General features: G+C 38.0%; 1 protein-coding gene across 3 annotated transcripts in view; it reads left to right on the top strand.

Moving 5' to 3' along the window:
* The window catches only part of HHAT (hedgehog acyltransferase), a 152,010-nt gene that overhangs the window by 5,994 nt on the left and 123,665 nt on the right, over nucleotides 1-22,351 (top strand). For all 3 annotated transcript variants that reach the window (XR_001520425.3, XM_015621746.3, XM_033513307.1), the window contains 2 exons: nucleotides 2,142-2,313; nucleotides 11,220-11,370. Coding sequence is in view for 2 of the 3 variants with exons in the window: in XM_015621746.3 (XP_015477232.1) it covers nucleotides 2,142-2,313; nucleotides 11,220-11,370 (323 nt within the window). In the remaining variant the exon portion in view is untranslated. The remainder of the gene's footprint in view (nucleotides 1-2,141; nucleotides 2,314-11,219; nucleotides 11,371-22,351) is intronic.

Raw genomic sequence — 22,351 nt, 5'->3', positions numbered from 1 at the left:
CTTACTAGGACCACTTTGCTTCAACTGAGCAGCTTGTTTAAAATATAAGACCTACCAACTGTACTGAATGCTTTTCTTAGTCTCTTACAGGCTGATTTTCAAGGCTGCTTTTTACACGATGGGAAAAGTTCATGTTTTCATCCTTTACTGCTTTTCATATTTTCTTACATACTTGAGTAAGAAGTGGTATCAGAACCTGTTATGTCCATAGTTAAAAATATTGTGTCAAAGTGAATTAGTGGACATTTCAAACCATAAAACTGCTTTTTCAGTTTATGTCTAGAAGCCTGGGGATTGCTTGCTTCTGTTTATGTTTGGGAATTTTCTGTTGAAGCCAAAGCAAATACTGGGCTTTATGAAAGTGAAACTAGATTCTGGTGGATCCTTCAGTGAAAAGGCCCACACTCATTTGTTTTCACTTGCTTTGGAAGATGCAAGGTTGAATGTTGTTATTTTGGGCTGGATATTGTGGGAAAAGAAACTGAGTTAATATTTTTTTACAAATTATTGTTTTTTAGCTTCTGAAGTGTGTTAGATTCCACCTAAATCCTTGTACCCCAGAAGAGGAACAGTTGTATTTTCTTTCCAAGGGCTATTTTAGAAGACCTATGAGACTCCAAGCTGAAAACAGCTGGAGCTGATAGGAAAAATTGTGAGGGCTTTGCTTTGAAATTTAGCTCACCTGATCTGGTTCAGTAAAGAACTACACTAAGAGCCCACGTATTCTTGGTGTAAGAAGGAAAAGGAAGATTGAGAGTGAGTTGCCTTTATTTGCAGAAGGTTCTCCTTAAATACGTACAGACGGGTGGTTAAAGCCGCGGAAGAAGGACGGAACAAACTGAACAGTGTTAATGTCTTTCTTGTTGGTGTTTGCTGAAGGGTATTGTCAGAGCTCTTACCTGAGCAGAGGGTGTTACCTTGGCAGATGATGTCAGAAAAGGGTTTCAAAGGATGCAGTGCCCAGCTGTTCATTCAAAATGCACAATGCAAGGAGAATCTTTATTGATGCTGTTGTGAGAGACCACTCTCAGAAACTCTTAACTGAAGCTGAGAGTGGGATGAGGGTTCCTGCTGAGCACACTGGGAAGCAGAAATTCTGGAGCTGGAGACAGTCAACTGCTGTATGGCCCACAGAGTGTAATACCAGTTCTGGCAATTGGCATCCACTGCCAAGCAAAAATGAGACACTGACACTTTGTCACTGGCCTTGATGAATTTCTGGATTGAAAGAAGGCAAAACAATTCTAGACATGGGTTTGAAGGCCTGTTGTGCAAATCCCTGTGACAAAATTGTAGTCTCCAAGCTTTCATCTAGTTGATACAAAGGAACTCTCCAAATGAGTGCTAACTGTACTGTGCTTGGGACTGAGGGCCTGTGCAGATGAGTTGGTTAGTTCTCTTATATGTGCATTTTTGGTAGCCAGTTAGAGACTGGAGAAGGAAATGTTGCACACAATGATAGATGCATAATGCATGACTGAATTTTTAGGCAATCCTATGTTTCTGGGTTTTGATTCTGTTCTCTTTTATTGTGGAAAGGTGGTGCAATAATAATATGCCAATATGTTTACTATAATTAGCAGTGTAAAGTTTGGAGCATCTTGAGAAGCCTGTCAACTGCTAATGTTACCTTATCTGATATTTAACTCACACTTCCATTTTCTCAGCACATTCTGTAGGTCTTACTGACTTCGGCAATGCTATGGGAGAAGAATTAAGAACTGTCCTCATGTAATTAATTCTCTGTAGTTGGGAGAAGTTGGAGGTATTTTAAGAGTAGCAGTCGTTATTCTTGTGTTTGGAAGGGCTGCTGCTTGGAAAACCTTTCTCTTAATAGCTGTAGTTTCCTTAATCTTTTTCTATTATCTCCAGAGATAAAGTTGCAGGAATTAAAGTCTCATGTCTGGATTCTGTTCAGGTTAACAACAGTTGGCCTTTTTTACAGCAGTTTGGTGCAATGTACATTCATATTTGGCTTCTCGTTGGTTTCTACTGCTTACTGAGATTGAGAATGGAGAGACCAGGTTCCCTCCAGAGGGTGTCAGGAATTTCCAAATGGTGGAGTGAAAAGTTCCCAGGATGAGTATTTTGAGTAAAATGTCAGTTTTGTGTGAGGTAACCTCTTTGGATTTCTTCCTTAGATGAGGATGCAAGAAGCTTTCAGTGTGAAGACCAATCTCAGCATCTTAATTGTGGGCATAATTCGTATTTTCTTTTGGTGGTGCCTGGCTGAGCTGATGATTCACCTCATGTATATCCATGCTCTCTACAGTAGTGCTCTGCCTTTGGAATCTGCATCTTACTGGGCCTTGGGTGAGTATAGAAACAATAGCAGAAATCTTTCTTCTCCCACCTCAGGAACCCTAATCTGCATCTCCTTTATGTCCATTTGTAGGTACTTAAATGTAGCACATTATAGCCAGCCACTGTCAGAAAGGTGGTCGACAGACTCTTAATGTAACATGTAGATTCTCCATAAGCTTAGTTGAACTTCCTAAGATGCTTCCTAAATTAAAAAATACTCTGTACTTTTTCCAGTCTAGACTATGTCTCTAAACTTCTAAAGTGATTCTCCCCCCTCAAGTCATAGAAGTAGACACTTAGAAGGAGTTTTAGTGTGGGGATGGAGGAGGGGAAATGTTAAGAATTATTTTTATTTCCTGATTGGTGTTTCTGATTTGCATTCACATTGAAAAGTAAAGGGACTTTTAGTCCTTTTTTAGTTTAAAAACTTGTGAAAATAGTAGAGGGAAGGACTTGCAAATAAGGTAGCCTGAAAGTAGTAGTCAGTGCCTCTCAGTTTTGTTTTCCTGCTTGGTTTCCCCCACTTCTACTCTGTCTGCAGCTCCCTGCTATTTCATTAAAATGCCCAACTGTGAGGAAAAAGAGTGATGACAAATGCAGAGTAAATCAGCAAAGGCTTTAGGTGATGGTATGTAAGGAACTGGCATATATGGTTGATGTAATTCCTGCCCTCACTTCGCAACTGTATCACCAGGTAGGAAGAAAAAAAGCAAAGAAACCCCAGAACTTAAAACTGGGTTCAGAAAAAGCCTTTGTGATTCCCAACTTGCAGGAGGTGTCTCTTAAACCAGGGATTGATGCACACACTGATATGGTCCTGCTTCAGCACTTGCTGAAGCTCCCCTGTGTCATCACTCTGTGTGTGTTGGGGAGCACTGTTGGACTACATTGGACTCTGGTCAGCAGAGGGCAATGTGTGCACTCTGTGTACCCCTGTGTGCATACATACACACTTGATGCATGTTTTAGTATATAATTTTTATATCTAAGAAAGGACAAGGGCAGATGGAGAGCAAGAAAGGGAGAGGTTTGCCTTAGTAGTCTGTTGTTTCTTCTACTCCTCACTCAGTCACTGTTTAGAAAGGGGATTCTGAGTTTTTATTTTCTATTCTAAATATCAGTTCATTGATGAGTTAAATCTGTTAGCTCCTAGTGTTTGTGTGTGTTACAAAAAGCTGGCTGCTTGATAATGCAGGGAGGGATTCAGAATTAGGGATGAAATATTCCAGCTGTGGTGCCACTGGTGGATTCCTCCATCCCTTCAAGACTACCAGTGTTGATTTTATAGGGTGGGGAGAGAGTTACTTTACAGACAATAGCTAAGTTGTCTGTGTAATTTATTTGATGAAATAAAGTGTTATCCTAAGAATTAAAAGAAATTTTGAGCAGAGGGTTAGAAAAGATGAAAAAGCCTCAAAGCAACAGGAGATGAAAGCTGTTGTGAGAGCAAGTTTGGACTGTAAGGATGCCTGATTTCAAATTAAATGATTGTATTTTAACAAGCTGCCTGTGGAGACCCTGCCTTTAGGACAGGTGTACTCAAAACATAACCCTACTCTCATTGAGCTTTGTTTTTGTGGTAGTGAAGGCAGGTGTTTAAAATATACTAGAAGTGAGATTTTGAGCTAGAAGTTGTTCACTTAATGTTTTCTCTGCTGGTTTTATCACAATGATTATATAGGTTTCCTTAGACTCAAATCAGTGATAGGCCACTGCTGTGACTTGCTTTAGGAAGCTACCAATAAGAGTATGGATACTGGTCATAATTTACTATTAAGTCTCACTGGACCCTTATGGATCTTACCATGCCTCTACACCAGTTCCTGTACAGAGCCAAACACTCCCCTCTGTTACTTTGCATGCTGTGTTACTGGAACTAATTTCATCAGATAAATGAGCCTTAAGACTAAGGAAGCAGCTTTGCTGTTGACTCAGGAGGATTATCCACATTATGTAAACCTTTCTCTACTGATGGGGTTTGTTCACTTTGGGTTTCCCGTTTGACTACAGCAGCTTCAAAACAGCATGGAATATCTATTTACACTCTGATGCCTGGCTTCCCTGATAGCCCAGTAAACTTAAGGGAAAGGCTGTGAAGCTGTTCTGCAGTCACCTTTAATTAGGGAGCTTATATCTGCTACTGCATTTTTTTTTCTGGGATAACTTTGAACAATGGGCAGTAAATGCCAGCAATGCAGGCAAGACAACACTGCTGTGAGATTTTGCTCTTAACACCTTAGGGCAATGTCAGTCTACTCCTCACGACTGTGAAGCTACAGTGTGTTCTGCAACACTGTGTAAGGTGAGACAGCAAAGGAAAAAAACAATCCCCTACCAAACTATACCCTGAGTTACAATGTTTGTTAAAAAATGCTGGTGTATAACAGTGCCATTTATGGCCATGTAAAGCAGAAATGCTGAAGTGACCTAAGTTAACATTTCTAAGGGCACACAGGTATAAAATTTTTAAAAATAGTACCTGGGAGAATGTTACCCAGCAGTAGAAGCATTTTTTCTTGAGTGGATGGAATCAGAGGCAAATGAATTTCTAGAAGCAGCACCATACCAAGTGGTGCATTATAGCTTTTCAGTGACCAAATATTAGGTCCCACATCCATAACAGAATGAGGAATATGATGGGGCTGTATCCAGTTCTGTGCCTGTTTGTGATATATGTATGGCCCTTCAGTTTGTGGAAGGAATGTTAATGTCTGAGCACAGAATTAATTTAAAGATGTCAGCTGTGCAATCACAGAATTGGTATTTATTGGTCCCAGGAAGCCATTGTTTGGAGAATGTGAGCATTTTTCAGAATTCACAAATCATTGCGTCTCTGTTCACAAATGTTTGTGTCTGTGGATAGTTAGCTATTGACATACTGAGCAATATCGGGGCATTTGTGCTTTTTAAATGATGACTATCAAATGCAGTGTTTATAGCAATTCCATGGTTTTGTGTTAGTGCTGCATCTCATTCTGGTAGCATCAGTCAGATTGGCTGAAAGAATTGGGTGCTTTCAGAATTAATGACACAGCAGGAAGACCCATATTCCATGTTAACAGAAGCCATGATAGTTCATTCTTCTCAGTCTTAATGTTAATTGAGAATAATTTTCTGCCTTTACATTTTACACTGTAAAATGTAGATTTACAGGCACCAAGAATTAAAACCACTGTGAATTCCAGTAATCCAGTATCCTGATGAATTGCAGCATACCAGAAAAATAGCTACACTGTGCCAGATCAGAGGTTCATCTGTCCTACAGAGTAATTTTTGGATATGGTATGTAATGAAGCAAGAGAAAAGAAATTAGTGAAAGACAGGTAGATGGGTGATCGTTTTCAATGTCTGTTCTTCAAGCTTCTGCAGCTGAATGACAAATTCACGGATATGTGATAATGGGGAGCTTAATAGCATTGGTTGAAAGAGCTTAAATTGAAACAAGTGATTTTTTTTCTTTGCTATGACTATGTGGACTATCAATGGTAAAATTCACTCTGCTGAGGTACAATCTATTGTATAGAAACTGAAATGTGTTGCTAGGTCATTTGTGTGTTAAGTCTGATTCTGGAAATGCAGATGTTGAAAGAAGCTCTGCCTGTATTTCCCTGATGAGGCTTCACATTTATCCTGGTGATTCAGCACCATCTACTTATCTCTGCCCATTTGAGCAGAGCTTCACATCCATCTGGCAAGGTACAGGGAATGATGAAAGAAGTGTGTATGAGAACATGTTGTTGAATATAATTGTTGCACTGGATTCATCTAGATCTTAATAAATCCTGTAGTTGTGAAAATATATTTTGCTAGAAATCTGTCTGTGCTTTGTCAGAGGTGTGTGATGTATAGATACACATTTGAGATGTACACATGATAGAATGTTGTGAATTCTCTATGGATTTAATGTATCAATCCTTTTGTTTTAGTGAAGCATGCACAAGGTAGTGTCAATTAGCTATCACTGTTTTAGTTATTAACTAGGCTCTGCTACTTCAAAAGGGTATTTTCATACGAGTGGCATGTAAGTCAGTCTAGAATATGATCTGTTCAAAGGTGGAGCCACATGGTTTAATCTGTTGTTGCTGTTCCCATGTTCTAATTTATTAGAAGAAATTTTATGTATGTTTTTCTTTGACAGTGAGACCTACAGAGTAGTCTGTGTAAATTTGATGTATGGTGCTGGTTTTGACATGTTTGCAGTTTTTTTCTGATAAACCCACAGATAGGAAATAGATTTCTGAGTTCATTTTCTGAAGCATGCAGTGTTTTTCTATTGAAACCAGGGGTTCTGATCATTTAAGTAACAATGAAATACTAAGAGGAGTCTGAGATTTTTTCCATCCTGGAAGATAATGATAAGGAGAAATTGATGAAATATTTGGCATCTTGAGATCTCTTTTGAAAACTGGAAATATATACAAGAATCAGAAAGTTTAGTTTGTTTTTTTTTTTTTCTAGAATATGATGTTGTTCGCTATTTGTAGAAAGAAGTGTTCATGTGTGTAACTTTTTCTAATCTTTCCTGTAGGCTAAACTTCAAGTTCATATTGGCAATTAACCTACTTTTGTGACTACTTTTCTTTTTACTCGTGTGTTGTGGCTTAATCCCAGCTAGAAACTGAACACCATACAGCTGCCCACTTCTTTTCTTTTCTTGGAGAGGTAGGAAGAGAATTGGAAGAATAAAACTGAGAATTTATGGATTTGAGATAAAGACAGTTTAATAGGTAAAGAAAAAGCAAAACAAGGAATTAATGCTCTTCTCTGGGCAGGCAAGTGCTGGGTCTGGCTGTTCCCAGCCCCAGGAAAGCTGGGCTCCTTCATGTACAATGGTTACTTAGGAAGATAAATGCTACTCTGAACATCCCCTTTCTTATTCCCCTAGCTTTATATGCTAAGCATGAGCATATGGTATGGGATACCCCTCGGTTCAGCTGGGGTCAGTTGTCCTGACTGTGTCTCCTCCAAGCTCCTTGTGCACCCTCACCCTTTTTACTGGTGGGGGTGAGGAGCAGAAAAGACCTTTACTCTCTCAACCCTGTAGTAATGAAAACATCTCTGTGCTTTCATCAACGCTGTTTTAAACACAAATCCAAAACACAGCACTATGCTGGCCACTGTGAAGGAAACAAACTCTATCCCAGTAAAGAACAGTGCAATGTAATAACACTTGGTTTACTTAGAGAGCCTTTTCCTGCGTATTTACTTTTGAACAATAATGCTTACAGTAGATGTTTTCATATAATGGTTTGGGTTGGAAGGAACCTTAAAGATCATTTAATTCCAACCCCTTTGCCATGGGTGTTCCTTCCATGAGACAAAGTTTTTCCAAGTCTTTGGGAGTCTTCATGGTAGGTGTCTTTAAAGCATGTGTGTGCTTGAAAAGCCTCTCGTTTGCTTTAACTTGGAAGACATGTCCATGCCCTGACAGCTCAATTTAGTCTTGTTTAAGTAATTTCACTTTGGTACCTTTATGTCCATTCAGCTTTCTCCAAAAATAAGCACTTAGCCTCCAGGATGAACACTGTGGTACTTTCCTGCCACTACTCCATCCACAGAAGGATGTTTCTTGCTTCTTGTGTGCTGCTGGAAGGCTGGGATATTTTGAACTTGATGATATGGCCCCAAATTCTGAGCTGATATAGATGTCTGCTTCCTATTAGATTTCTTCCATGTGTCAATAACCCTTTTGAAGCGTGACTGCATATTTATCTCTGTTTTCTAGTGGAACCTGTCCTGGTACTTGACAGAAGCAGATTGTAGATGCCTGCTTCTGTCCTGATACTTGACAGAAGCAGGCATCTACAATCACTAATACCTTAAGGTCGATGTAGCTGTGAACAAGGGTAAAGTTGTGATGTTGTGCTTATAATAAAATTGCCTTCTAAGTTTCAGTTGACCATGTCTTTGGTCATGGTGGTGGTTTAAGGACATAAAAATGTCAAATGTGATTTGCAATACCTGGATGCAAACATTTTGTTGTTTGCTTTTGAAAATACTCTATTCGTTAACTTCTGTTAAAAAATACCAGTCAGAATTATGCAAATATGTAGACTAAAATTAAGTTTTGTGAATATTCTAATTTGTCATAATCTTTGTTTCAAAGCTCTATAAAACTTAGGAAATGCAGTTTTGCAGTAAACTTAAGGTTAAGGAAAATATTTGCAGGTCTATAAATACATTTTTAAAGCATAGGAAAGCTTAGAATTTTTTAAGGATTGGTAGATGATAAATTGAAAATACCAGCTTCTATAAAAGTAAATTACTTTAGGCTGGGACTTTGCCAGCTTGACTGTTGAAATTAATGGGATTAAGATTGGGTACTTCAACTTGATATTTTATCCCTTAACACATTCTATTTAAAAAAAAATAACCTTGACTTTGAATCTTTTGAATTAATTTATTCTGGAGAAAAGATAGCATCTTTGCAGTACTTTTTCCTCTTAGGTGTTTTATGATATACATTTGATATGGCTTGTTTCCAATTTAAAATCATGCTTGTGTGTGGAGGAATTATTATATCAAACATTAGAGAAGAAATTATGTGGTATTGTTAATGAATTTGATTGTTAATTTCATGCCTCTAAATCAGGTGAAGCAGTGTGCTTCTGACTGCTTTGTGCTAGAATGGAGCCAACACAAAGTAGCTGGAATGTCTCAGGTATGCAAGAAGGTTTAAAGCCTGTGCCTGTTGCCAGTGCAGCCCAGCTATTGTGGGGCTGTGAATCTTGCTCTTAGTTTTCCCTGTGTGGCCAGAACTCTCCTGCTGCTGTTATGAGTTCAAGACCAATGAAAACTTGATCTGTGTTTTTTGATACGGTCCTTTGTGTTGCTGGTTTTGTGAGTCTTAGAATTGCTCCTGTGTGCTAGGTGTGACTGTTGATGTGATGTCTGTGTTTAAGATGCCCCTGCTACTGAGCTGCCTGTTAGTTACAGTAACAACAGCCTAAATGTGTATTATTGGAGATGGTAAAAATGCCTTTTCTCCACAACTTGCATATTGTGACTTTGTGTCCATGAACTTGATCTTTCATCATGATATTTAAAATTTAATATACTGATTTTTTGGGTCTCAGAGTGGAAGCCCGTTTCTAAATACCTTTCCATCAACCACAGTCAAAGGATTTTGAATTTTACTACTGTGCAGACAGCTGTGATCTTCATAATTGGTTTGTGTGGGTGTCAGTGTTCAGCTCTCCAATGAAATTTGTCAGAAAAGAAATGAGACACTGAATGAGAAGGGAATTAAAGCAGAAATTTGGCTGTACAGATGATTTAGCAGTAATCTAATGTGGAGCTAATTGGCTAGTATCCAAATTGTGCTTCTGATTGTTTGTTTTCCTCTGGGGAAAAATGTTATTGAATACTCGATGCCTGCTTCCCTGAAGTAAAATAACATAAGCTTCATGTCTCAGTATTTTGTTCTAACATCAATTTTTATCTTGTGTGGCGCAACTGTTTCTTATCGTGTACATGGATTATGATATCAAAACTAAAAATGTTGGATTGTTGTAGCAAAATACTGGCCATGTGTAGGCCAGCAGGAGTTTTACATTATTAGTGCCAGAATTTCACTCTTGGTTGTTATACAGTAGATGAATTTTTAATGCTTAACTTTTGGTTGTCATCCATATTATATTCATTAGTCAGCAGAATGCAGTAGATATGTTCCCTCTCTCCTCAAAAAAAAGACAGGTTACTTAAATGTTCCTTGAATTGTACTCCTGCAGTCAGATGAAAAAACTTTGTCACAAAGGACAGTCTGCTGGAAGGCTTTAAAATTGTGTTGAATGTCCAAAGTCCCTCAGTCAAGTTAGGTAATATAACTGAGCAAAAGCAGAGCACTGGAGTAGATGGAGATGTAGCAATTGCATTTTATAATTTTTTTCTCTACTGAAGTATAATTTTAGTTTCCCTTCTTTGTGGTGAGATTTTCTGTATGTCAGCTGTCAGATGGGGAAAGCCAGAAGTCATTGGGCCCTTCAGGAATGACCTCACCAGTTTCTGTAAAGTTGTTTGCCTCTGTTTTTTACCATATTTTTACTTATTGGTCAATAACACTTTGTTCAACAAAAAGCTTTTATAATATTAGTAGGAATCATCTTCCTTTATAATGCATTCTAAAGTTGCTATTTGCATTAATTATAATAATAATAATGATAATATGTATGATTTTCATCTCAGATCTGTGTAAGATACTGGAGTTTGTGTCATAACCTGAGGCTGTGAGCAAGCACACTGACAAAATTTCTCCTTTGGAAATAAGGCAGCTACAGGACCTTAAGGAGACCTTTGTCTGTGGATTTAAAAACTGAAATATGCTTTAAGCATTATACCAAGTGGAGTTCCAGTTTTCTATGCCTTGGATGCAGCAGAAGGGGATCTTGCAGGGGGTATTTTCTGGGGACTCAAGTAATCTGACAGGGCATGGAATGTTTATGGGGATGTTGGGATAATGTGCAGCTATAACCATTGTCTATGGCTGTTCTGGAGCAACATGTGTAGAGTGGTTGGTTGGGGATTTTTTGCAAAGATAAATTTACTGTCCCTGTGGTAAATGTTCATTGCTTATCTTGATATCTTCTGATTTTTAGCTCAACATAAGTCAATTATTTTTTTTTCATAGCAGTCAACATCCACAATCCAGAGATTTTTGAGAGTGGAACTACAGATGCATATTTGTGTCCTCATGCTGGAATGATGGTACCATTTTGTATGTGTGACTAATGTCATAAATACTTGGGCTTGTGTGCTGTGTCTCTTGTGAAGAGAACAAATATTGTGTATCCCAGCAAGCAATTGTTTTTGCCTTAGATCTTGGAATAATTGCTGTTTGGAGCTAATCAGTATTAATAGGTTTTTAAAATGTTTCAGGACTTGTTTAAGGTATGTCTTGTTGGTTTTTTTTCTTTTAGGTGGCCTGGCTTTAGCTCAAGTACTTTTCTTTTATGTGAAATATCTGGTTCTGTATGGTGTTCCTGGCCTCCTCCTTCAAATGGATGGACTCAAACCTCCAGCTCTACCTTGCTGTGTGAGCCTGATGCACAGTTTCACCAAAATGTGGAGGTTAGTCATTTTTGCTTTTCAGGTGGTTTATTACTGATACATGGCAGCCAGTATGAGCATGCATGTGTTATATGTATATGCTCACATACATGTTTGCTTTCCTGTCCTTGTGCTTTTTCTCACTCCCATTATTTATCTTTAGTGCTTTTTAAATGGACTTCAACTTGATGGTTACTTTTTTTCACACTGTAAAGGGATAAGGGCAAGTATCTGTTTCAGCAGTTTCATCTTTTAATTACTAGAGTTACACTCAGCCTATCTAGCTAACATAGCATTTATTTTTTCCAGTTACCTATTAATTATTTTTTTTTTTCAGTCTGGGTCTATACCACATATTTCAGCTTGAAATCCTTCCAGAGACTGAAAATAAATGCTTGATTAATCCCATGAGGAAAGCTGCAGTTATAAAATTTTAACATGTAAAGTCATATGGTAGAGGAAGTCTTCAGCATGTTAAAAGTACTATGAAAATGGTACTTGTTTATAAAGTAGGATGAACTTCTGGTTCTGCTTTGCTTTTAAGGGAGTTTCAGCACAGTATTTCTTCAAAAACCTATGAATTTTGTATCTTATGTTTGCTTTAAATCAGTCTTCACTGAAATATTTTCACTGAAAACTGTCTCCAAGGTGGATTCTGCTTAAAGTTTACCTTCTGTGTAATAAGAGTGGATTCACTTTACTTCTCTCCTTTCTTCTGCACTATCCAATATTCCTTCAGGCTGTAGGATTCTGTGCCTCAGACTCCTAAAAACATCCCCCTAATGATTTAGACTTGTCAGTCTTTTAGGTCAGAGGGTTCTCCCCTGTTGTGTTAGTGCAGAGCCTGTCAGAATGGTGCTCACTCCATCTTATCTCTGACTGCTTTGCAGTATGAATAAAGCTTTTAATTTTAGTTATAAAAACAGTAGGCCTGATGTTATCAGAGTTTTATTGGATGAGATTTTAATTTTGTTTTCAGCTTGAAGTGAGTTGTAACAAGAAGGCTGTGGTTTATAACAGTTGGCAAGTAGATCTGAAGTATTCAAAAAAATGAAACAGGAAAAGAGTGCAGAAAACAGATGAATTATTAAATGTTATTTGAGCTACTAACAACTGCTTTAGTGTAAATGCTTCTTCAGATTTTGCACTGAACTTATGACCTACTGAGTTAATATGGAAATCTGTAATTTTTACCAGGCCCTCTCATGAGAACAACATCTCTTGGCCTGCTGGCCCTTCTAGGCAGAGTTGCAAACAGCAGCAGTTTCTTCCCTTTGGCAGTTCTTATTCTAGGGAGTTTGTGTATTGCACTGGAGGTGCCAAGTGAAAGTCAACTTCAGCACAAACTCTAATGATGCTGCTTTGTCAGGTAGTTGTAACAGGCCATGAGAAGGTGCTCTGTACCTGCAAATGTATGTGGTGTATCACAGTAAAAAAACTGGGCATTCCTTAAAGTATTCATAACTCTTGTATGAAAATTGAAACTAATATCCAAGTAGAGAACTTTTCTTTATAGAAGAAAGTGTCAGGTGCTGATATTTATCATTTGTCCAATTACTTAATTTATATCAAGCATTCATTGCCAGAAGTAATAAAATTATTTCACAGATTGAATTTGTTTGCTTTGAATGTTGAAAAAAGTCAATTATTATATACCTGACTTGATTTCTTGCTCTCAAAGCTCTTTAGTAGTAGATTTTTCTGTAGCTCCTGAGTTATGAGTCATTCTCAATTATCTGAGGAGCTTTGTGAATGTCCTGAATTATGATGTTCTTATGCCTTTACAGTTAAACTCTTCAAACACTACCTAGAGTAGTGTTTGAAGAGCTTTGCTGTCTGGTGTGGTGCATTGGTATGTTGTATAGGAATGTTGTGTTAGAAGTAGGGATAGCTTTTTTTTCTGAACTATATGACTGAATAGGACAGAAAGTTTGCGAATTATGGGTTTAGCATAAAACAAGGGAAAAAAGGGGAAAGTAAATGGCTCATGTTCTGCAGCCTCATTAACCATGACACTGTGTTTCCCTAAAGTTCTAAATGCATTTTGATAGTTTGTGAATACAAGACTTTAAGGAATATTCCTGACAACTTTATCAGTGTGTCACATTTAAATATTAATAGTGCCATGTCTAATTTTAAGCTGGTGAGATTTATACCAGACTGTTTTCATTAAATGGTACTCTGGTAAAGCTTAATAAAGACTTCCTAGGGCCAGGTTGGGAAATGTAGAGGATTGGAATGATCCAGATGACTTGCAGTGACACCCCTCTTAGCCTTCTGTCTGGCATCAGGGACACTGCTCAGAAAAGTGCTTGTGTATGCTTGGCTTACTCTTCCCCTTCTAGCTGGTATCCACTTGAGAATACTGTCAGAAACGTGTTGGCTGGACTTTCCAAGGCTCAGTATTACTATTTTTGTCTCAAAGCTTTTAGCAGTGCACATTTTGAAGGAGAGAAGGTAGCCTGGAGAGAAAGACAAAGTGAATGTCACAATGTAAGGAATGCAAATGTGCTGCTAAGGAGCCTTACCACCACCACCTGGTGTCCTTTGAGCATAACAACAAAGCCTTTGATCCAATCTATCCAGACCAGTGTCACTTCTAGTCAGTATGTGCTGACATAATTCACTGTGATACAGCACGTGGAAGAGCTTTCAGTCAGGAAGGTAAGAAAGATAACACAGTGTCTCTAAAGTTCTTCTAGAGCTGAAAAGCAAAACCAGTGTTAAAAAACAAGTAGTCTGCTGTTCTATTTAGGGTACTAAACAATGAATCAAGTCATGTCCATTCAAACCTAAAAATAAAAGACTTTAATTAAAAAAGTTACCAAGCCTACAATAGGTTCTCCCTAATTCATGTTTAATCAGGACAATCTCTAGAGTCAAAAAATTATCAATCATGTTTGCTGTCTGAAGACAAATACAGGTGTTGAATGTGTTACTCTGGTTTCATTTTACCAGGATATTGTTTGCTTGCTAAATATGCAGCTGCATAGTTAATAAATGCATGATAAATACACTGCTATTCAAAAGCTTTATTATAGCTGTGAAAAGGAGTCTGTGAGCTCCTGATTTCCAGAGATGATAGCAGTTTAGTGGCACATGATCTTTGTTTTTAATGTCTGCGTTACCTTAAACCATGATGAATTGAAACTTAGTTTTTGTTACCAAGGTAATGAATTGTGGGAGACAACCAAAGTTGTTGGAGACTTACACTTTTAAAGAATTAGTCAAGGCTGATGTTTGTCATACAACTTCTCAGGTGTGGGGGATGAATTGCGTAGGACAACTAGAAGAAGTTGTGCTACTGCTGAACCTTGCAAATTGAAACTTCAATATGGAAAAATATCCTAGTGGAGGAGTAATGGTTTGAAAACTACAGGAATAAAAGATAGTACATAACAAAATCCCGTATCAGTTTTGACATATTGGTAAATTATCTTGGCAATCTATTTCACAGAGGAACTTGTCAGTTTGTAAATTAGGACAGCAGTTAGCTCAGCGGCTGTTAATGGAAAAATAATCACGCTTCCATTTTGGTCTTTTTTATACTGCTATGGTGTGTGATTCTGCAACAAAAACATTGGACACATTGGATAGATATGTTTTGTGATGCTGTGGTAGCAGCATGACATAAACCCCCTAGTTATTTCTGGTCATAGGCTGATTTGAAATGTGTAGGAGCACATTAATGATGTTCAGAGGGCTGGAGTACCTCACCTATACAGATGGTTTGAGAGAGTTTGGTTCAGCCTGGGGAAGTGAAGACTCCAGGGAGACCTCATTGCAACCTTCCAGTACCTAAAGGGGGATTATAAAAAAGAGGGAGAAGAGACCTTTTTATGCAGGCAGATAGTGATAGACAAAGGGAAATGGTTTTAAAGTGAAAGAAGAAGGATTTAGATTGGATTCTAAGAAGCAATTCTTTAGTCAGGTGGTGGTGAGGCATTGGAATATGTTGCCCAGAGAAGCTGTGGATGCCCTGTCCATGGAAATATTCAAGGCCAGGTTGGATGGAGTACTGATTAACCTGGTCTAGTGAGAGTTGGCCCTAGATGTCAGGGGCATTGAAACTAGATTATCTTTAAAGGCCTCTTACAACCCAAACAATTCTGTGACTCCATGGCTTTTTCTGTGTCTTTCCACCTTGAATCTTGTCATTCTCAAATATCCCAAAATAGTTTGGAGACAAGTGTGTTGGTGATGTATTGTGCTAAAACTTGATGCATGTTTACTATAGGTTAGTCTCCACAAGAGTAGAAACTTTTCAAGAAGGCAGGTAGAAGTAGCATATGAAACGTAGATTTCACTGTAAACAGTATTTTATCTAGAATAAAGAAAATGAAGTTGAAGAATGCTGCCAGAGGCAAATAAAAAATGTAGTGATAAAGATAAGATTGTTTTCAACTACCATGCTTGAAGTTCTAGACTCTGCTTTGTATTTAATAACCTAATTCTTGACAGACAAGAGTCTGACATAAGGCAATCCCTGATTTTCTTGCATGCTTAAGGGGTGGACTAGGAGAGCTGTATTTTGCACACACACACACACTTCTATATGAACAAGTTAAATTTATGTCAGTGATGTTTTAGTGACATCCAAAAATGGTATCTGAGTTATGATTTGCAAGAAATTGTCTGCCATTTAGATTAGTTTACTGGCCTTGTTACTGTTGAAGATTATTTGCCTGATATGAGGAAAGGTGGTCTTTGTGCAAGGTCTCAGTGGATTGCTTTAAATTATGGATTACTGTCTGCTGTGGGTTTATCACATTCTTGGCTAGAATGATATTATGGAAAGTAGATCTATAGATAAAAATGTAAATTTATTTGCATTTGTTTCTTCCTCATCCTGGTACTTTCTCCCTACTTTCACTGTTGATTGTGAAACTTTCCTCCTGGAAACAATTCCTTATATGTCAAAAAGCATGTTGCCAGGGATTTTTTTCCCTTTGTTTGGGACTTTTCTGGGAAAAGCCAAGTCTGACACTAATGTTATATGTGAGTGTGAGCACAAGAGATCATTGTGACCACATGCAATAATTCTAGAATGATGAATAGCCTACAAAAACTTAACATCTTTTTTTTCTGTCTTAAACTCTTGACAGTATTGTTCAATTGCCTATTAGTTTTTGGTGAGGACTAAAATAGATATTTAAGAAAGGAAAATGGACTTCCTGACCTGTAGAGGTAAAGTAATTACTTGAGTGCATTTTCATCTGTGCTTCTTATGGTCTCAACCAGTTTGACATGTACTTTCTGTTCTTTGGGCTTCTGATTTTTAGTAGTGCAATAAATAATCTTGGGAGTTAGCTTGTTAAGTATATCAAGACAAGAAAGATGCTGAAAGGCTTGATAAAATACCATTAAGGAAATGTAACTAAGATCAGAAGTGGTTTTTGTCAGTGCTTGAATTGGAAAGCTTGCCTCCTTAAATTCCCAAATAGCCAATGTTTGGCACAAGTTAACACAAACATAATTGCGTGTAACACTAGCAACTGTAGCTGTGCTGCTGATCTGTGTAGTCAGGATGACATCCCTGCCTCTGGGCTCAGAGTAATGTGCCTTTGTGTGTTTAGGGGCTTGTAGTATAACAAATGGTGAAAGGTTCACCCTTTCTGTTTGGGTCTTGAAGTGCCCTTCTGTTGTGGTGTCTCTGAATAGGCTGATGGATGATCTGAAATAGGAGATAGCGGATTTTCTCCCTAAATTTCTTCCTATGAGCTTAGTTACTCTGTCAGTAGTAACAGCAAATTGCCGTTTTGCAACCTATCATTTGGAGATAATTGCAGGGCAAAAAGGAAGTATGATAGGTTAAACTTCTTTACATGGCAGGTATCCTCAGGAGCAGTTAAGTTACCAAGCCTTCAAAAATTTGCATGAGGGAAGGAGAGGCCACGCAGTGAAAAAGAACTCCACTTCTCCATGGCAGGTGGAGGGAGGGATTCAGCATGAATCACCCAGAGCCTGGTAGAAATTTGAATGGCACATCCAGATCTGTGGCTCACACCTGCTGCCCACCCCTCTGTGGAAAGGGTCTCAACAGCTGCTTTCCAAAGCTGTAGGGAGACCTCCTCTGAGGTTCTGTGCCTGGGGAAGAGGGTCTGTCTGGGGATTAGAGCCAGGAGTGCTGGACAAGCCTACTTTTGAACTATGAACAGAGAATCTCATTTTCAGAGCTATGAACAGCCCATCAGTTAGCTTCAAGAGGATCAGGTATTTTCCAGGGGATTTGTTTTGTATTTGTCCTATAGTTCAAGACAGCTACCTTTTTGCCAGCACTCTGTGATGGGAAATACTGAGCACCTGGAACTGAGAGACAAGAAGACAAAGGACATGCTTATGCATATTTTCCTGTCCTGTAGAGTTTAGGGTTGTCTGTTCTGGTACATTTTTACCCTTTGATATTCTCAAAGAAGGAAGTTGTCCAGTATGTTGTAGATAGTGCATCAGGTAGAATAAATGACTTTTAAATATCTAGTTTCTCACTGGTTTTAAACTTTAAAAATGTTAATGCTTCAACATTTCTGTTTCAAAATCAAAAGACATCTTTTCCCTACTGTGTTTTCAAGGTGGTATCTTAAAAATGAAAAAAGATTTTTTAAAAGGATAGTTCAAATAAATACAGTCATCCCCACAGTGTTGAAACAACCTAGTGCTCATGAGTAAAGGAGAATTTTACTGGAAGTTAAGATAATTGCCAAAGTATGCAGAAACCATTGTCTGCAGACTTTAACACGGTGAAATATAGGATTAGGTATCTTGTCCTGTCTGTACAAGTGCATGGATCAGATCCCAAATCAGTAGTTAAAATAACATGCATAAAACCAGTTGTGTCATGGAAAGCTTGTGTGCCTAGAAAGCTAGATGATGTGCTTTAAAACACTTAAAGAACATTAAGTTTTCATTCTTGAGCAGGTTTTAATGTAGTCTTTGAGGATACTGACTGTGAATCTTGGAAACTGCTCTTCTTCCTTCTGTTGATACATAAAGTTGAATGTAAGGCACGTCTCCCTGTATGTCTTTGCCCTCTGCAACTCCTGTGGTATTCCTAAGTAGAATGATTTGGTGTTAAATACACAGTCACAGTGGGGACTGGCAGCTGGAGTCAAGGAAAGCTCTCTGTAGGCTGTGGAGTTATTTATAACCTCTAAATATTGCACCTGCTTGCCAATATCTGAATGCTTCAACTTCTTGCCAAAAACTTGGTTATTTAATTGCAGAATTAGTGCATATCTTTAATTGCAGAATAACTTGTTTTAAAGTTTAAAAATAAGTCTCCCTGATATACTGATTTTTTATTTTTTTTTTTAGCTGTGGTGATGCTTAAAGCTGAGTATGGATCTGTGATGTTTCCAGCTCAGTTGTCATCTGAATATATGAAAGTTCTGGACTGGTTAGCCATTCCCTCTCTCACTGACGGAGACAAAAGATTTCACTGCTTTCAATGTCAGCTTAATTAGTGCATGCTGCAGTTACCCACTATACTGTACAGTTCAATTTGCTGGTTATATCAAAGCTTTGAAAGGCTCTTTAAATCTCTACGATAGAGAAAAAAAAATCTGTTACTCTGGAGTGTAAAAAGAAGTGCAGTAATAAGGCACCCTAATCCTTCTTGGGTATAAATTACATAATTATTGGGAATTTATTTGTGTAATGTCTGCATTGCCACCATAATTTGAAATTGCTGGGATTTTTAACAGTCAAGGTAAGCCCACCTACTGCTCTTCACCTGTGATGCACACTGTTCACTGTACTTGATATGAACTCTGTGTAGATACAAACTATTACTGCTGCTCACATTTGGCAAGCAGTGCTTTGCCTGTTCACAGCTACTATAGAAAATGAGTAATGGCTGTTAATAAACTTGTTTGCTCTGTTTGCAGTAAGGATAGAGATCTCACAGTAATTGGACAATCACGCTGCAGTGCAGGACTCTTACATGACAAAGACTGAGGGAGAACTTTCCCTATGGGAGTTTGCCACTAATGGTTTCATCCACTCTCTATGAGCTACCATAGGCTTTTGAAGAATTGGCGAAGGTACAAAATTAAAGTAATATTTCTTCTGAAGGGTTGTAGGAGAGATTAACAGAATATAAATGAGACTTTTCTTTTTAAAAAAGTGTTTGCTGAGCTGTATCACCAAAATCCAATGATTTGATATCTGAGAAACAGAACAAATTTATTATTTTAAAGCCTCCCAAGTAGGCAGACTTGTGTGTAATTCAAATAAACACTGGCAAAGGCTGATACCTGCTGCATGTTCTGCTTTTCTTTCTGTCCAGGAGACTACAGGGTGAGGAGGAGTCACTGCCTAGAATAATTAAAAGTTTCCTCAGGCTTTCTGATAAAATATGGGTTCTGCATTTAAAGTAAAATAAAAAACCAAAACATAGTAGGTCATGAATTCAGTTTGTAGGCTGGTGGCCACTAGCATTATGAGTTGTTTCTTGGTGGTCCTCAAAAGAGATTTCTCTTCATGGATATCTTATTGTAGGTTATTTTTACTATGCAGATCTCCAGCCTGAGTTCCCAGCAATTAACTGAAACTGTGCAGATGAAGCTTTGAGACTGACTAATAGCTTCTACTTGGAGGTGAAAGTGTATCTAACAAAATGCACACCAAATTTGGACTGTATCCTGCATTGTACAGACTGTCCAGAGTCAGTCCAGGGATATTTCTGCTTCCCTTGAAATCAGTGAGGGTTTTGTGCTGGTTTTGTTGGTGTCAGGATTTCCCTGTGGATTTGCACCATTCTCATGGGTACAGGAAGGCCTAGCTTCTCCCTTTGATGCTATGCAGTAAATACTTCCCAAATAGTGGTAAGATCCCTTAAAGTGATCACACATTTAGAGAGGACTCTTTCTGTGAAATAACATGAATGTTGGGTGTGTTTGCCGTATTGGTGCTACAGAGCACTTACTGCACTGAGAATGAACCTCTGTATGGAGGCATCCAGCACAGGCACAACAGTTGCAGCTTTGGTTATTCTAATAATGGAGGAAACCAAAAGGCAAGTTGGTATACTGCTGAATCATTCCAGGAGGAAACACCACATAGATTCAAAGTGTTTTATCTAAGCATGAAGTGTTAAAATTCCAGTATCCTTAAGCAAGTGTCAGAGAATGATAAAGACATCTTCGTGTATACACAAGTTCTGCTTATTATTGCTGTAACAGGAGATTGTTTGTCAAATATATGATATGAAAGCATTTGACAGTCTTCGTATTTTCTCTTTCAAATTGCATAGATTTTTCTTTTTACTTTTAGGTGCATTTTTGCATTGAAGTAAAAGCAAACTGCTACTAGTTTACTGCATTGCAGATGGTTAACGTCAAAGCTTGCAAACAAAAGGGTCCATTGAAGCTTGAGATCTATGCATAGCAAGTTCTTAAGATCCTGATGTTTACAAGAGCACTGAATTCACTTAAACAGGAATTATATAATTTGATTGAGCTATCTTGCATGGCAAGAATGGAGATGCGAAGGAAACTATAGGATTTGCCGAATAGTAGGTATGCCAAAAGAGCTCCATATATTCATTTGTTTCTAATTTCACTACCATATCAGTGGGCAGACTAAAATCTGTACGTGGGTGGAATTCACCAAGTGTCTTGCACAAATTGAAAGGCTGATCTCAAAAATGAGAGCTCCAAAAACATCCTTATATGTGGCAAGAGAGTCCCCAAAAAAATGTTAAAATATGACTTTAAAGGCTTGGTGTCCAAACGTCAGTTCTATAGTTCAGGTAATTGATAAATGTAAACAGATTGTTGTGTTGGACTGGGTTGCGTTTTTCATCTGTCTTCATTTTAAAAACTAATAGTGCTACACAATATTCAGTTAAGTTAATATTTTCAGTGTGCTTACTGTTTATTTCTCCTGTAAAATCATGTGTGATAATTTAATTGCTGTTTTTCTATTTGAAGTTGTGCATCAGCTTTCTAAATAGTGTATTCAAGAACAAAGGCAGTTATGTTATTTAGAAGAGTTGTGCTGCTTGTCACTGAAGAAACAAGCTTTACCTGAAACCTATACCTTCATAGCGAACTTGCAGAAAACTGAATGAATTCAAGCCTTGGATAGGCACAAGTGTCTCTTAAAAATATAGGTGGCTTTCCCAGATGTTTATTTAATAATGAAGATGATGGTGAATCAATTGGTAGCAGTCACTGCTTGAAAAATACTTATTCTGTTTGGTAGGATGTACCCCTCCGGGGGATTTGCTTTAGCAGAGTTTTATAGCTCATTGAGACATTAAATAATAGTACTTTAAAAACCTGCATATAGACTTTAGTATCTGCTTTCCTGGTAGTAATCTAACTCTTCAGACAAGATTCAAAAATTGTTTTAGATTCACATTGCATACTCGTAATTATTTGAAATTTGGAAGCATTCATCTTTAAGGAATTGCCTGCTGGGAAGGTTGCCACAGGCAGCATTGATTAAAAAAAACAAAACATGAGCAGATATAGGAGAATCCAGACAGGTACCTCTGGGAAAAAAGGAGAATTCTTTTTATAGACTCTTTTGGGCATCCCTGCTGTAGGAATTGCTTGACAAAGAGGGACAATGAAGCAACTTGAGTGATGTGTCAGTGAAGGCAGCTGTCATTCAGACTCCTCAGTCTCCAGTGCAATATACTCTGGTGTGGGAGAGACCCTTGGTCAGCAGCTCACTGGCTAAATGCCACATTTATTTGCAAAGACAGCTAATGGAAGTGCTAGTCTTGCAAACAATTCTGCAATGAAATAGGATGGGCTACTCTGAGGATATGGGAATGAGTTTGACTTTCTAGTCAAGTTCAGCCACGTTTTAAAAGAAAGGGCCAAGAACCATTGTTGAAACCATGCAGCACCTACAATGCTTTTTTTAAAGAGATGTTGAACACCCAGATGCCAAAACTATAATAAATAACCCACTTGTTGGATTTCATCACTGCCATAAATGGCAATCAGGCTGATTTGAAGCAATTTAAGTTCAATTATTGTTTGCTCCAGCG

Source organism: Parus major, chromosome 3 (assembly GCF_001522545.3).
Source record: "Parus major isolate Abel chromosome 3, Parus_major1.1, whole genome shotgun sequence".
NCBI classification, from domain to species: domain Eukaryota; kingdom Metazoa; phylum Chordata; class Aves; order Passeriformes; family Paridae; genus Parus; species Parus major.
This window is presented reverse-complemented; position numbering and strand designations above follow the sequence as displayed.